General features: G+C 31.8%; 2 protein-coding genes across 2 annotated transcripts; both read right to left on the bottom strand.

Moving 5' to 3' along the window:
• Nucleotides 1-59: 59 nt before the first annotated feature.
• Nucleotides 60-4,448, bottom strand: LOC124532633 (putative defense protein 3). Its single transcript, XM_047107656.1, has 3 exons — nt 4,146-4,448; nt 2,530-2,740; nt 60-459 (listed from the first exon to the last, which is right to left on the bottom strand). The coding sequence occupies exons 1-3, from the start codon at nt 4,342-4,344 to the stop codon at nt 369-371; spliced, it is 501 nt and encodes a 166-aa protein (XP_046963612.1). The 5' UTR covers nt 4,345-4,448; the 3' UTR covers nt 60-368.
• A 594-nt stretch (nt 4,449-5,042) lies between these two features.
• Nucleotides 5,043-13,917, bottom strand: LOC124532263. Its single transcript, XM_047107057.1, has 10 exons — nt 13,320-13,917; nt 12,600-12,737; nt 11,752-11,955; nt 9,545-9,716; nt 9,197-9,313; nt 8,518-8,777; nt 8,024-8,228; nt 7,364-7,571; nt 6,514-6,694; nt 5,043-5,934 (listed from the first exon to the last, which is right to left on the bottom strand). The coding sequence occupies exons 1-10, from the start codon at nt 13,386-13,388 to the stop codon at nt 5,134-5,136; spliced, it is 2,355 nt and encodes a 784-aa protein (XP_046963013.1). The 5' UTR covers nt 13,389-13,917; the 3' UTR covers nt 5,043-5,133.
• Between the last annotated feature and the right edge of the window lie 3,191 nt (nt 13,918-17,108).

Below are 17,108 nucleotides of genomic sequence, written 5' to 3'. Positions count from 1 at the left end.
TTACATAATTATTATTTATAAAGTTAAAAAATAAAACGTAAATTATACCAGGTTACTTGGACTTGAATCGATGTACTTATAATATGATATCGTATATGATATTTTTATAACAAATATAAATTTATTATATAATATGAAATACCATGACGTGAAAAGTGTTGCTTCTATTTTTGAGATCTCGATAGGAGGCGATTCCTTCATGCCGATATTATTCGCACGTACACAAAATTTAAAATAAATCAACATTTCACATTTCTTGCAAAAAAAACTCTATAATATTATAATATAATTCAGAATAATTTGATAAATTAAGGCAACACCATTTATTTTATATTAGTTACGTGCATTTTTTAGAAACAAAGCAAATTCTAAAAAAGATTTTGTAGAGCCACAGGATCTTGTGGTGCTTCCGCAATGAGATTCGCCCAAAATGTTCCATAATTTTTCAAAACTGTGCCCCTGAAATGTTACAAAAAAAAATCAGTATAATTGGTTATTCTATGGCTAGTCATGCAAGAACGGTAAGAGAAATTATTGCAAAATAACAATTCACTACCAATATAATGAAAAAAAAAACAACACAAACAAAAACAATGGATGTAGATTCATATGAGAAAAACAACTACATCTTCACTAATACTTGTTGTCTTAAATTTTCGCGATTACACATTGAAATAAAACTAGTTATAACGGATTTGAATCGCGTATATTAATTATTTTTAACATTCCGACGTTTCGAGCACTACAGCGTTCGTGGTCACGGGTAGACAATAGATGTTAAAAATAATTAATATACGCGATTAAAATCCGTTATAACTAGTTTTATTTCACTAATACTTTTTTGTTATTTAAACTCGTATAACGCAGATGAAATTAATGTTATTTTTTATGTGAAATTTATTATTAATATAAATATTTAAACGGAACGATTCGTATTTTTAAAATCTAGATTATTTTTATATAAAAGAAACATAAATATACCTAGAACTGTTTAAAAATAAGTGACTCAAAACCTTTTCCTTAATATCCTCAAAATAAGTATTTACAATATTAGGTGCATATATGTAAGAGTTTTACATTTATTTTATAATGACAGAATGTTATACTTATAGTCTGTAAATACTCTAATGCGATTTCCGTTCAACGAATGTACATTTAGTTTGAGCTAAAGGTCTCGGCGATACCACATCACACACATGTTTCACAAGACGCTATATGGGTCGAAGTGAAAGGTGCTTAGTCAGGGGACGGGTTAACGAAATCATATATTTTTTAACTTTATTAAAACCTATCATCGTAATCGTCGAATTTTAACATTTCTAATTAATCACTTAAAAATATTTTTACGCGCATCTCTACGATTTTTTTAATTTAAGTTAGCTATTGCTTAGACCTTTATCAATTAGACCAATGCTGTCAATACACGTGTTTATTTATAAAGTTCACTATATTTTTAAGATGTTATTCACATTTGGAATACGGTATATATAAATACTAGCTATGCCCGCGACCTTGTACGTGTTTGAATTTTACAAAAAAGAAATATTATTGTAGCCTAAGCTGCTACCGATTATATCAGTTATCTGCCAGTGAAAGTCCCTTCAAAATCGGCCCAGCCGTTCCAGAGATTAGCCGGAACAAACAAACAGACCGACAAAAATTGTAAAAAATGTTATTTTGGTATATGTACTGTGTATGAATACATATGCATTGAGTAAGAAAGGGTTATTTAAATATTACAAACAGACACTCCAATTTTATTGTATGTATAGGTTCATAGCTTCTTTGTCTAAATTCAAGTGTTTGACAGAAGTAACCAATATTTATTTCTACCTAATTTATTCAATTTATGTCAGATCCCTTAGTACGTGAGCTTGACTCGCGGTGTTTATTGATCAATGGCTGGGTGTGGCACAAGACAGCCTGTTTTTTTGTTTAAAAACTTATTCCAGTTTCTAAGTTGACATAATTATATCTAAAATGTACGTTTCAAACGTTCGATGTACTCACTACATTAAACGGTTTCACAAGAAAAGCCAGATAATTGACATAAGCAAGTAATATATATTCTTATATGATGCTGCTAGATGCAAAATGTTTAAAATAACATATTTTTAAACATGAGAATCGTATGTTATAATGATTGTTTTGCCTGTGTGATTTATCTTTATAAAATCTCGATTTAGAGTTAAAAACAATTGAAGGCTAAAACCTTAAAATTATTAAAGTGTTCTTATAATCTCATGATCAACAATGAACCATAATATGGGAAACCTGAGTATTCATAGATATAAGTACACCTACGTAGTAGGGCTTTATGAAGGCACGTCTGGGTATGTCATTTGTACAACCAATTTATTACGTTTGAAGGGCGAAGGGTCAATATAATTACAGCCACGAAGATACTACAAAGACTCAAGCTTGGTGGTCTATATATGCTCAATATTTCTGATAGCGCCTATATTTATGGTAGTAACCATTTGCCGCCAGATCGTTTGCTATTCCGTAAATATAAGAGATATCACTTACGTAAAGTAAACGCGTCCATGAGAATTATGTGGCGCTTTCCACACTATTGTGGCTTTAATCTTTTCCCTGGGATCTGCATGTGTGATCGCCGAACACTCAGGATGAATGGTGGTGTTCGGAGTTTCCTCCCAGGAGCCGAGCCATTGATCGTTTTCAACAGATCGCGCTTGTATAAAAAAGCCTTTGAAGGGTTCCGCACCCTCGATCGTTACTAGAATGAAAAAATAGTTTTTAGTTAGATTTTTAAGTTAGGTCAAGGTGCATCCGCGGAAAAAATGGTGACCTGCGTAAAAATAAAGGTTGTTCTCTTATTATCATGTTAAACGTCACTAAGTTTTCATGTGCTTAATATGTTTACAAATAATCTTGTAATCCGTAGCGATGGAAATCATCGAGAAGAAAGCAGATTATTTATGTGTCGGAAGATTTTCTTCTAAATGAGTATCTGCTGACCAGTTCTGGAGTCGGGTGTTTTTAATCAGTGACACATGAGAACAGATTGTCCAAGTACTTTTTTTTTTATTCGTTTATAACTGCTATTTATTAGATAGGGATATCGAATTGATATCATAAATGCAAGAGGGTTAGGGTGTATAATTTTAGTATTAGTTGATTATAAATTTTATATGATTAGACTTCGCATAGATAAAATTAATGTCCAGATTTTTCCGAGCAATGTCAATGAATTCTAAAATGTCGACCTATCTGCCCTAAACCAACCGGTCAGGTGAACCGAGACCATAAACGTATGACCTACAAGCCATCACTTTGAAACTTGCACAATCCAAACATTTCGTACAAACATTGATACTACTTATCAATGTAAAATAATCTAAAAGAAACAGGCTTGTTTGTTTTCGTGAGTACAAGTTTTGTGATATTTAATTATAAATTATTTTCAATTAAAAACATTTGAATAGATCTGTATGACATGTTTAGTGTTAAAGAAATAGATAAGCATTGCAATTAAGACTTTCATAATGTTGTGTTGCAAAACCATAACCCGTCAAAACTCGCTCGACGAAAACCAAAAGAATTGTGCAACATTATCGCAGCATCTGAGATGCATAGCCTTACATTGTATGTTAAACATACTACTTATGAATATTATATTCAAATTTCATCGGGTATAAGTATAGTGTAGTTTCTAAAATTACTATTATATATAATTTTCAAAACGAAGTTTTTTTTTTCATTAATTGCAATTAATAATAATAATAAACTATCGAGTAATCGCATCTCAAACAAAAAAGGCTAATTTTATAAGAATATATTTTAATTACAATTTATAGTATTAATCATAAAATGTATCTAATTAAAATATATTCTTATGAAATTTGCCTTTTGCATTGCAATGAGCATTATCTACTAATTCCCATTTATTGACTGATTTCTGAATAATTCTTATTACATACTCTATTCTTTGTCGCATAAGGACTTCTTACTTTACAAAAATAGTTTTATTTTAAAAAGTTCTAGAAATGTTGTCGAGAGACTACTAAATAACTACATTTTCCAATAATAGGTTTAATTCGGACTAGTTAATATTATTATTTATTTTTAGGTATGCTTTTTGTATTGACACATATTCGTTAACTATTAAATAAAAATCGAACCTGTGATCCTGGTATTCGGGCCATAGTTGGCAGATGATGCCACTATTCTGTAAGGCAAGGTTGAGAGTGGTTGGGTGCGATGCTGACCGTGATTCGGCTGATTCGCTCGATCCTTTACACACGCGTCTACAGGAGCACCATCGGGGAAACTATTCACACCCATACAAATTAGGAGAATCAAAGTTAATTTTGCAAACATTTTGAAATGTACTAAGATTCACGTGATTTTGATAATATTTACTCGGAGATCCAGAATGAACTGCGCGTACGCAACAACTTACGCTCACTTTTGTAACTCAACTTGGAAAGGGTCTAGTATTTTAACAAGCTGTTCAATTAACTTTTGAACATGTGGTCGCTTAGGTTGCAACATATTTGGTAAAAAACTTGGTGCAAAAAATATTTATTTAGTCTAACGTATTTCATATTCGCTATTTATATATGTCGGCGCGAAACCACGTATTTAAGAAAAACACGTGTCCAGAAATGATTATTATAATAATTTAAAACTGTTTCATTGTTAAATTAATAATTTTTAGCGAATTTTGAAATGTTAAATTAACCTGAAATATTCTAGTGTTGGTAAACAGGTGTTATGTTGAGAGAATAAGTATACCCAACTATTTTTGTTATAAAAGATCAAGGGCCCGCCGTATCGATAGGCTTGGTCGAGCCGTCGGAGCGATCGGACCGCCTCATATTGGAATAAATCAGAGAAGAATATTCCCTGAGTTAAATTTCAAACCTCCGAGGATGGATAAAGATCGGAACCCTGACACTCGTGACGTCAGCTAAGATGACGTCATGTTTTTTTAAAAACGGACTCGGACATACTGCTGCGTTATATGTATATGATGTGTCATAGAATACATACTCGGAAAATAAAAAAACGTATTGGTACTACAAATAATTTATTAATGGAAAAAGAAAAGTTATTATTACAAAACATATATCTGATTATTTTGTGTCTGAGCCTAAAAACGTTATTTCATTCGTCTAAAAATATAATTCTATCCGCTTCAGGTCTATTTGGTGATAGAAGGTCAGGATCAAGATTGAAGTTTTCACTACTATTTACCATATATTGCATTATTTCATCAAGCATAGTTTTACTACAGTTTTTCAATTCATTATCCATATCTTCAAGTGTTGACTTGCTTTCATCTTTTACCGCTTGTATACTATCATTTGAAGACCGTGGTTCAAACGAATCTTTGTAGTCTTCCGGTAATGTCATATTTTCCTGGACTTGATTACTTAATACATTCATTTCTTGTTCTGTATGAATTTTATTGATTTTATCCTTACTTTGTGATACATCAGTCGCGGTTACTGAGTTGTTATATTCACTACCATTTGGCGATACACATTTAAGCCAATCAGGACAGCCAATTGATACACTTGAAGCGTTTGTAAAGCCATAGTATTCTTCGACTTTAGAATTTCTATTTGGTATGTATCCGGAGTTATTATCGCCGTCGGATCGTTCTAAGTAATCATAGCCTTCGTTGACCATACTAGTATCGATAGTTTCATATATTGGATCGAGTATTTCAGCTAAACGTTCGCTTGCTTGTATCGAAATTATTTCAGCGACATGTAATTTCGGTGTGATCGTCGAATATCGATTTTTCGTATACTCTGTGTTCTGCGAGTGGAGACCAGTTGTGTAAGTAAGCCTTCGATCAGTATTGGGATCGATACTGAATCTAGGATAGCTTGATCCTCGGATGCGAGAGACCACTGTCTTTTTGGCCTTTTTGTAAGTTGCCCTTATAAGTGCGTGGACCTTGAAATAAAAATAAGCTCCATTATTTCACTCAAGATAACGAATAAAAATTGTATCATATGATTATGATATGACTTCTACGGAAAAGAAATTAATTTAAATGAATAAGTAAATTCCTTAAAAATATACAATAATTGCTTTTTTCTTTAAATTAGAATTAGATCAGATACAGAATACTGTTTTAATAAAATACATAAAAGATGGCCCAGTGGTTAGAATGCATGCATCTTAACCGATGATTGTGGGTTCAAACCCAGGCAACCATCACTGAATTTTCATGTGCTTTATTTGTGTTATATCAAGATGAATTATCTTGTGCTCGGCGGGGAAGAAAAACATAGTTAGGAAACTTGCATATGACTAATATCAAGGAAATTCTGCCGCATGTATGTCTACCAACCCGCATTGGAGCAAGAAGGTGGAACATGCTCCAAACCTTCTGGCTTCAAACCAGAAGGTTTGGAGCATATTCCTCCTCTCCCTCTGAAGAGAACCTCAGAGAAGGCCTTAGTCCGGCAGTAAAAAAAATTCAGGCTGTAAATGTAATGTAATAAAAGTGAGATTTAAGATCCAATTTACCTCTTTATTCACGTAGCAGTAAAGTATAGCAACTACCAGTCCCTGCAAGCCCTCTATAGTGTAGGCAATGAAGTAATACATTTGCTCATATGTACAATCTGTCGTCTTCGGTCTGATGGCGGTAAAGATGAATTGCGTTCCGAAAATAGGCATCAGGAACAACGTTGCCTTTACTGTGTTTCTGAAATTCAATGATAATAATAAGTAGATACCCAATAGTCCCTTTGAACTCTATTCAGATCGGATTTGCCATCCAATTATAAGGATGCCTGTGTTTGTGCACAATCTTAATTCTTATGCACAATAATGTTATGTCTTAGATGCCTCTATTGATATTGGCCACGGAAAACGATCAGGAGAATTTCGCAATGTAATATAAATGTACCGATTACTTTTTTACTTTGTTAACATAAATATTATATACATTGATATCTTAATCCATGTGAATTATTTTATCGCAATTACGATTTCTGTACCCAAACAAAAGTACGGCAAAATTGATTGCTTTGATACAGAGAAAAAGTAAAGATAAACTTGAACAACAAGGTCATCGACCTCGTAGTCAAAGGGTTCTTCCCGGAGCAGAGTATTTGGTTCTATCATAAAACTTTGCACTCAATTTTACGTTTACTAATTAATTAATAGATTTATAAAGATGATAAAAGTGCTTGGAGATTTTTATTCGTGTTGATCATAATGAAAAATTATACATTAGGACTGATTTACTAATTTATTATTTCTTCGATCCCTCTCAATGCAATCTATATTGCAAAACGAATGCTAGCTTTAAGATTTAAGGTATAATTTTATTTAACAATAAATTGCTTATAAATTCAGGCGTAATACTTACAGTTGATTAGCATTTTCTGAGTTCCGTATCTTAGTCAGCAAAACCCTTAAGACATCTATGAATAATATCGTATTGAGAACTAGAATAAAGATACGTGGGCCGTCAAGAGCCCACTGAATGTGGTCCACTGTGTACACCACCCAGCATGAATGGTCATTGTGTAAGCCCATGACTATGGCCCATGCCACTACCGGCAGGACGGCGAGCACTAAAAATATTTATATTATATTATAGAATACGAATCTGCGAAAAACCTTAGACTGTTTCAAGACATTATATTCAGATTCAGCTGATAGATGCAGAGTCATCAACGATATTTTTTCAAAGACCGAGAACTTGATGCTTTATAAAAAATAATTAAAGACAAAATTATATAATATAATTATTAATAATTAATAGTATAGTTTAATTATTAATAATTAAAGACAATATTATAAATTATAATGTTCTTGATCGCCCATTAGGGCGATCAAGAACATTATAATTTATATAAATTTTATATAACAGTCATTTGTTTTGACTGAATATCAATATTAGTTTTCTTTATTCAAGCATTCAAAAGTAATATTTTTTGAAATGTACATTAACAATATATAAGGTCCAAATGTAACATTATAAATCACTTTTACTAAGTGAATACAATTTGGTTAATTTACAAACCTGCTCCTACTGCATACAGCCATATTATATTCAGTTTCTGTCTGAAGACCGCTACGATCAGCCTGTGCAAGTATATGCCTTCCACCAACATGCATACAAACACCGCGTTCGCGGCGACACGTTCTGATACAGCTAACACTCTACAAGCGATCCCATGCAACGACATCGCTGTATCGTCTACGGTGATTAATTCATTTATGTAGATCTAAAATAAAAATAAAAAGTTGACATATTTGGATACCCACTATTATTTTTCAATTGGAATCTTTTGATGTCTTTCTTTATAATTGCTAAAGCGATGATAATAATTTACAATAACATTTAACCACCCGCCTCAAAACTTAGGCCTAGCAATAGCATACTCTATAGCCAAGAACTGGATCATGTTTACGTGGCTACAAGATTAAATAAATTAGCAAAATTTTCATAATTTTTTAACTTACCTACTAGTAGACCAATACCTTATACAATAATATGTAATACAAATCCCTCACCTCGCTTCTACTGACAATAACGAGAATATTTCTCATAACGATAGCGATGAGCAAGTTCCTGTGCAAGGCCACTCTGATGACGCGAAGACGTTTGTAAATGAAAAAGATGAAGATCGCGGGCAAGCACGCCGCGATGGAGAACGCGAGCATTGCGATGTGGTAGCGGTAGCGACGCAGCAGGCGTGGTGTGACGCTGCACGTGCTATAGTCGGTCTGCTGTTCCCAGGTGCCGTTACCGTAGCATGGCTTGTTGCTGTAGTCTGAAAAGTGAAACATTACATAGAAATTTTTAGGAGTTAATCCAATTAAATTACAGATACAAATACATTAAATATATGTAGAGGGATAAAAAAGGCAGAACTGAGTAAAGAAGAGATCAAGAAAGGCCTTATCAAATGATTGATAGTTACTTATTAAAATGTATTTGAATTACAGATACAACATATTGTCTGTGGATCATTTATGTACCTTTCTCAAAAGTATTAAATATATGCAGTGAGATAATTGGGCAGGATTGGCTAAAGAAGAGATCAAGAAAGACCCGTATTATATCAAATGATTGATAGTTACTTCTTATAAAGTATATTTATGAAGTATATAGATAGAACTTCAGGATACGTCATGAACCCCAACCATATAAAAATGAACTTGGAATAAAATAATACTTAATGAATCATACGATAGCAGGATGGGCCTGTGTTGGAGTAGGCGAATTCTGGACACACGGAATTGGCGGTTGTGCCGTTCTTTGCTGGTAGCCAACAAGTCCAACCGTCGAATGTCGGTCCACATTCGCCTGAAAATATTGTAAAGTTAATAATTTAGTCAAGCAATAACCCCTTTAAAAGCTTTTGTTAGATGTTTTTTGTTTTATTTACATATATGCAATTTTTAGCATTCTTTTTGGGCGTTTTTCACTTTCCTCTTTACAATTGTGTCAAATTAGATTTATTCACCACAATATCTCCAGTACAGCTGTAATTTCTCCTATTAGATTTTAGGTCAAGTGGAAATAATTAATCCTTACCAGTATTGTACATATTTTCATTCATAAAATGACTACAGCAATCGCTGGCTGCGTAGTAACAATTTTCCCATCGATCTTGCGCTGATGGTATTAACGCATTGCGTATTGCCACTGCTACTTCTTCGAAGTTAGGATCAAATGGATAACATCCGCATGTGCCATCATCTCGAGCCTAAAATGGTTACTCATAAATTTAATAAGCAAGTGTTATAGTATGGTGATTTTATAGTTGACGTATGTATGTTACGCATCTAAGTCTTAGTATCTTTAGCAGGATCCTGTCTACAAGATTGATTGACGATGTTATTGTTTTTCTGTAAAACCATTGAATAAACTACTGCTAGAAGCAATTCTTCGTATTTCTTCAATCAATAAATTGGTGGCACAATGTAAGGATCCGTAATATTTCTCACAGACCCAATATCTATGGAGTTTGTAAGGTACTGAATTATCTGATCACCATTTGTTCAGCAAAATATATACACAGGTATTTTATTGATTGAACAATAGTGTGATATCGTGTTAGTTGTCATTATTATTTTTTGACAAAGTTAGGCATCATTAAATAATTTTAATACTTTAATAATTATGAATCATACTTTTTGAAAGGCAGACCGAAAAAAAAGAACTATACCGAATAATTTATTCGAATGAATTAAGGATAGATTTCCAAGAACTAAACATCTCATCAAGATATAAAATGATACCGAATCATTAAAAAAACGATTTTCATCAATATTATCGTTAATGATGATGATGATGATAAAATAATCCAAAAAGATTCGTATTTTTATTTAGTCCGTATAGAAAATATATAAAAAAATTTAAAAAAAAAGACGTCTTCAATCAAGATTATTGGAACATCGATCAACGAAAATTCTAGATTTCAAGATATTATAATCAAAGTACCTATTTTGCTCTTCAATATTATTGTTCTTATTTTACGCTTAATTATTTTATTTTTATATTTTTATGTCTACTCTCAAATTACTTTACATTACTATACTTGTGTAACAAATCAATTATATTTGGGCTAGTGCGATTCGTAACAAAACCTTACTTATAACTCTAATTACTCTCATGTTAATTGTTCCAAAGTAACCGTATCGACCCTTAACTTAGCAATTGCATATTTATGATAAGTATTGAGCAGAGACGGCCCCGTAGTTAGAACGCGTGCATCTTAGTCGACGATTGCGGGTTCATACCCAGGCAAGCACCACTGAATATTCATGTGCTTATTTTATGTTTATAATTCATCTCGTGCTCTGCTGTGAAGGAAAACATCGTGAGGAAACCTGTATGTGTCTAATTTCATATAAATTCTGCCACATATGTATTCCACCAACCCGCAATGGAGCAGCGTTGTGAAATATATTCCGAAACTTCTCCTCAAAAGGAGAGGAGGTCTTACCTATCAACAACAAACAAACAATTGTTTGTTTAAATAAAACTAGTTATAACGGATTTGAATACGTATATTAATTATTTTTGGCATTCCGACGTTTCGAGCACTTTACAGCGTTCGTGGTCACGGTTAGACTAAGGTGGCATTTGTCTATTTGAGGAACAAAAGAAATATTATTTACAACTACCGCCAACGATTTCTCAATTGGTATCTTGAATAACGTTCCGGTTGCACGCAGAAGGCACTGACTGTATCTTTAGGTCTTGCAGTCTGTTGGATTTGGGATTTGGGATTTTTGTCGTTGGCGGTAGTTGTAAATAATATTTCTTTTGTTCCTCAAATAGACAAATGCCACCTTAGTCTACCCGTGACCAAGAACGCTGTAAAGTGCTCGAAACGTCGGGATGCCAAAAATAATTAATATACGCGATTCAAATCCGTTATAACTAGTTTTATTTAAACAAACAATTGTTTGTTGTTGATAGGTGTTCACTATTATCGTATATAAATGAATGCTATATGACTGTAAAACCCACGGCTGGGACACAGTCGACATATTATCCTCCACCGCCCAACACGACATGTACTTACATATTTTAAAAACAATCTAAATTTTTCATTTTAAATTAATGTTATATCTTTCTTAATTGAGCATTTATTGTTTATTTCAATATTTAACCGTCAATATTATGTGAATTGGGTCATCGTTATTTAGAAAACTTAATGACTTTTACTAATGTTGCAATACTGATATTTTAATTACTTATTTTATAATTGTTCATATGGAATAAATACTAACTACTTCCAAGCACGGCGCAAAGACATTCCCATACACACATCTTGAACTCAAATTTATGGGGTTCCTCCCTCCTACGTAAAGGAAGTTTGGCGTGTAGAGCAGACATCCCCATCCCGCGACCCACTTGAACACCTGTTCATGGTACCAAATATTCCGGAAGTTGCAGGTCTTCCCACTGTCAACTGGAATTGCATCCAGAGGTTCCTATAAAATCATAGAAAAGTTGTATAATACCTAAAAGAACAGAGGAATAAATCGAAATGATGCCTCAATCAATCTCAATATTTGCGGATAGCCAATAATTGCAAAATTCGGAGAATATAGAAAATTTGAAAATAGAATCGAACTCGAAAAAAACCCATTTAAGGAAATAACGAACATTTTTTTACAGAAACATTCAAAAAGTTTTAAAAATTTATACAATAGGGTTGAATAATTCTAAATTACCTACTTGTAGAAGGTAAAGTTATTTGTCATATCAAAGCGATAGAAAAAGATACAAAGTAAGTACAGTAAACAATGGAAACTAATGGAACAAATGGAAAGCTATCTGCCTGACACTTAGACTAGTAACCCATTCAGACTTCGGGTCCACTGTCAAATGATTTGTGAATCTATTGCGAACTTTTCTTTGGAACTGTTTGAAAGTAATAATTGCACAATAATTAATTGTAATTGATATTCCACTGTTTCAAGAGGCACGATATTTACAGACTTCGTCGGCCAATATCGCCGTAAAATTAGCTAATTAGCAACAGTCGTAAATAATGCAAACCTTATTATTGATATCGCCAACGTACGGGTAGTGAATGACTGATATATATACTTAATCTATAAAATAAACATACCTCGCATATGTAAATGTTAGGTTTTTCACATGCCAGCTCATTGTTTTGAGGTGCCACACGAGGGTTGCGTTCGTATTGATCCCAGACTCTTGAGTCGAACGTCACAGGATTAAGACCATCATTGAAATAGCATTTAACCTTAAATAATAAATATAGTAAATAAAAATAATCCACAAACAAAAATGGCTTGTCGTTATTCATATTTTCATAGTATAAACAAAGCATCTTAAAATTAGGTATGTCTTAAAAGTACATTTTTGCTCTCATTATATTCCAGGCGTTCATTTTTTTTTAGAAACAAGCCATTATTTGTATCATATTTAGATTAATATTTTTTTGTAAGCTGATTAATATATCTGTGATTAATGAATTAAAGCGATGTATTTGCAAAGCTTTAATCACAAAACAAAGAATTGGCAGTAGTGTGAGGAGGGCATATAATATTTAAATTTTTATAAAATATTTAATTAAATCTGACAGAAAAATCACCTTTTTTATTAATGAATAGGTCAAGATTATTAACAAACAGTATTTTACTAACATATACTTAGTCTTGTTTTAAGTTTGATTTTATAATTTTTTATATATATGAAAATTCTGATATATTACTGACTGAACAATAAAATTTAATCAAAATATTATATATCTTGCCTTAAGTAAAACAACGCTCGTAAACAAAAGAATATTATTTACAACATTTATTATAAATGATCATATTACCTGAGCATCACTAGAAATCCATAATATATAGAACGCAACGGTTAAAAAATTATTTATTTTGCACATCATTAAATGTAGCACTTTTTCCACACATAAAAATCATAATTAAAATTAAAGCACATTCCTTAGGATGAGTCAAATTGTAGACCAGAAACGTTTGACACTTCGTAATAGGGAACTGTGTACTAAACGTATTTGAAAGGAATTGTCGTCAGGCATTCCTGCCCGAAGAGAAAACATAACACTTAACGATTGTCTTCAATGTTGAATATATTTTCTTTTGCATCTACCACTGTTGCAATTGTACTAAACAACTGTTTACAAATTATCATCGTTACAATCTATTGTTATCTGAGATTAATCATGAAAAACTCCGTGATTCGTACATTAAAATCTTATCAAATATTCCACCCATAAATTACATTGATTTTTATTAATTTGATTCACTGCCCACATTATTGTGTATTTCGGTAGCGACAAAATTCTTAAACATTTATTCGTTTTTATTACACGAAGATTGCTTAAGATTATATTGATTATTCTAGTAATAATAATGATTATGATTATAAAGTCATGGTTTTAAATCATCACATGATCGGTAGACATCAAATTACTAAATAATTAACTCTACCAAAGTAGAACTTAAATACAAACATTAAGATATTGTATTCTACTAAAGAATACCTATAACCTGATAATAATAATAGGGTTACTTTTGATAAAATAGGTATGTAGCTGCCACCGCAATTCAAATTCTAATTAATTTTGCTTTAGATCAAAATTATTAGACGTTTTCAAGATACGACCTCAAATGAAACCTGCACTCAACAGTGCAAATTGTACATAAACGTTCAATTATTTTTTTTTACTATATTCGATTTTTGATTTATTAACAGACTCCTGTCGGTAGTCTGGACTTTTCTGGGATTGCAATTACATGAAATGAACCATGCTTCCGGTCAATTTCTTGTTTCTTAAATTATTATTAGCTAGCGACTCGTCCTAGCTTCGCACGGGTGGACATAAGGTTTTTTTTTATATTTTTTTTACGTTTTATTTGTTGATTTGATCCGACATCTTTAACAATTTTCGTTCTATTTCAACTTATTTACACAAAAACCTTAATAAATTAACCTTCCTTATAATCCCTCTGAATATTTGTGAAAAGCGCACGAAAATCTGCTGAATATTTTTTGAGTTTATCGCTAGCATACAGACAGGGGAGAGTCGAGATGGCCCAGTGGTTAGAACGCGTGCATCTTAACCGATGATTGCGGGTTCAAACCCAGGCAAGCACCGCTGATTCATGTGTTTAATTTGTCTTTCTAATTCATCTCGTGCTCAGCGGTGAAGGAAAACATCGTGAGGAAACCTGCATGTGACAAATAGAAATTCTGCCAACCACTCGTACCGTGTATTCTACCAACTCGCATTGGAACAGCGTGGTGGAATATGTTCCAAACCTTCTCCTCAAAGGGAGAGGAAGCCTTTAGCCCAGCAGTGGGAATTTACAGACTGTTGTTGTATACAGACAGGCAGACGCGGCCAGGAGACTTTGTTTTATAATAGGTATGTAGTGATGAATATTTGCGCTTCAATTATTAAGGAGACTATTATACAAGATATTATATTTGGATAAATATTTATGAGTTAAACTAAAAAACTCATATTTTCATTTAATTTGATGCCAGTTTATCAAAATTATGCACCATTAACACTTTTCTTTACGTGTCTAAAATTAACTACAAGAGTTGAAATAATTACATATAATTAATAGATACATAAATAATTTATATAGCTGTATGTTAAGTATATTACTATGCTAAGTTATGTAGATGCAGATGTACTATAAGATACATAATCTATTTTTTCTTTTATGCATAAGACATATCGGTAGGAAATTTCATATTTAAATGTAGATAGAATTTTTAAAACGCATTACAATTATAATAAAGGTTTATTGATATTCAATCAGATAATTTTGTTATTTTTTTCCAACTCTTCTGGTAGAAATACATTGAAAAGAATAGCTTATTTGATTTTCCCATAGACAATATACCTTACATCTGATGTCATCTACACTGAACTTATTGTCTATCATACAAAGCGAATGAATAAAATATTTTTTACGTTTGAATACGTAAATTTAAACCTGGAAATCATACCATTTTTGAACCCTCGTGTATGAAAGTTAAAGAATAAATGACGGAACACGTATTGATAATATCAACACGTGTTAGATGATTAATTACTTTCTTGACCTTATTAATCATCAGTTAATATATCACAGACAATTATTGTACATTTAAACCTAATTAAAACCTATATATCAGACGAAATGCTCGTCGTCATTATTTATCTGATACCACGTGAATGAACCTTCCGCATCATGCACTCATACATTGACAGTAGTGACACTGATATCGCAAAGTAATAGACAAATCTACTTATCTATATTAATGAGAATAAAAAAATTGAGTTCGTATTACGTAAGTAATTATAAATGTTCAAAATACATGGATTTCAACAAAAATTAAATGTATTCTCTTGTTTGTCTTCAAGGTTTTCAATGTTTTCCAAAGAAAAAGAAGAGTGAAGACTGACTATTATTTCTTTGGCATAAAAATGTAATAAAATTTACTGCCCTAACCGGGATTCAAACCTCAAATCTGAAGTTAGCTACAAGACTAAAGTTGATATTTAAAATTTGCCGACATTTTATGTCTACTCTCGTCCACTACGTTTCTCTGAGATTTCGATATAGTTCTTGGCAAGAACTATGCCGAAATCACTTTAAAAGAGTTTCTTGCCTATGTAGCACTCTAAATGCGTATAAATAAATACATTTTTTTATATATTGATCGTTACGCTTTCACATTTTAGGTACTCAATCGAAAAGGTGGGCAGGCAAAATCGCGGGCGGGAAATAGTCAAACAACATTTGCTGATCACGCTACATAAAAATATAAGTATTTTTTTATGTAAAAATTAATTCGTACATTCAATACGGTGTTGATACTAAAAGTTGCGTCATTCATCTCCTTCTTGTACTTATAAAAAATATTATATTCAAAACATAATGATCATTTAGTTCAATGATTAAGGTTATCTATGATTGCTGAGAAATATTGTCATATGCCTAGTCACTTTATTTTCCTTATTGATCAGGCCTGATGACTGTTTTTATAAACATGATTATAAATATTCATCTTCTACTTTATGTACTACTTATAAAAAAACCCTTGCAAAAAATAACATAAATATATATATAATTAAAAAAGTATTTTAATATATTGTAATATTAGATTTATTTTAGTAGATATAAATAGATGGTTAAAGTAGTAGGTTTTGTAACTAGCTAGAGCTCTTAATGTAGGTAAATATTATGATTTAATAATCTATATTTTGCAGCACTATCTTTTATTAAACAGTAGAAATAATAATAAAGTACAAAATTAATAACAATAACTTCAATAATATCACTTACGTAGGTGACTGTTTTTGTAGCCTAGTACTGGCTTCAGAGTTGAAATCTGATGCAATCTGTTATTCTGTTGACATAGTGACAAGAATAGAAAAATTTAATAACAAGACAACAAAAACAAAATATATATTTTTAATGATTTCAAACTATGAATGTACTTGTAATATTATCTTATCTAATCCTTTATTCTTAAAACAAAAGACTGTATTTACGTGAATCACTTGAAATGTTGAAATCTATAACAAGTGAATTGTAACAAAACATTTGTTAAAAAAACGTTTATTTTTACGATATAAAAGTAGGGT

This window comes from Vanessa cardui, chromosome 9, assembly GCF_905220365.1.
Source record: "Vanessa cardui chromosome 9, ilVanCard2.1, whole genome shotgun sequence".
NCBI lineage: Eukaryota > Metazoa > Arthropoda > Insecta > Lepidoptera > Nymphalidae > Vanessa > Vanessa cardui.
Note: the sequence above shows the minus strand (reverse complement) of the source record. Positions and strands in the feature narration are given on the sequence as shown.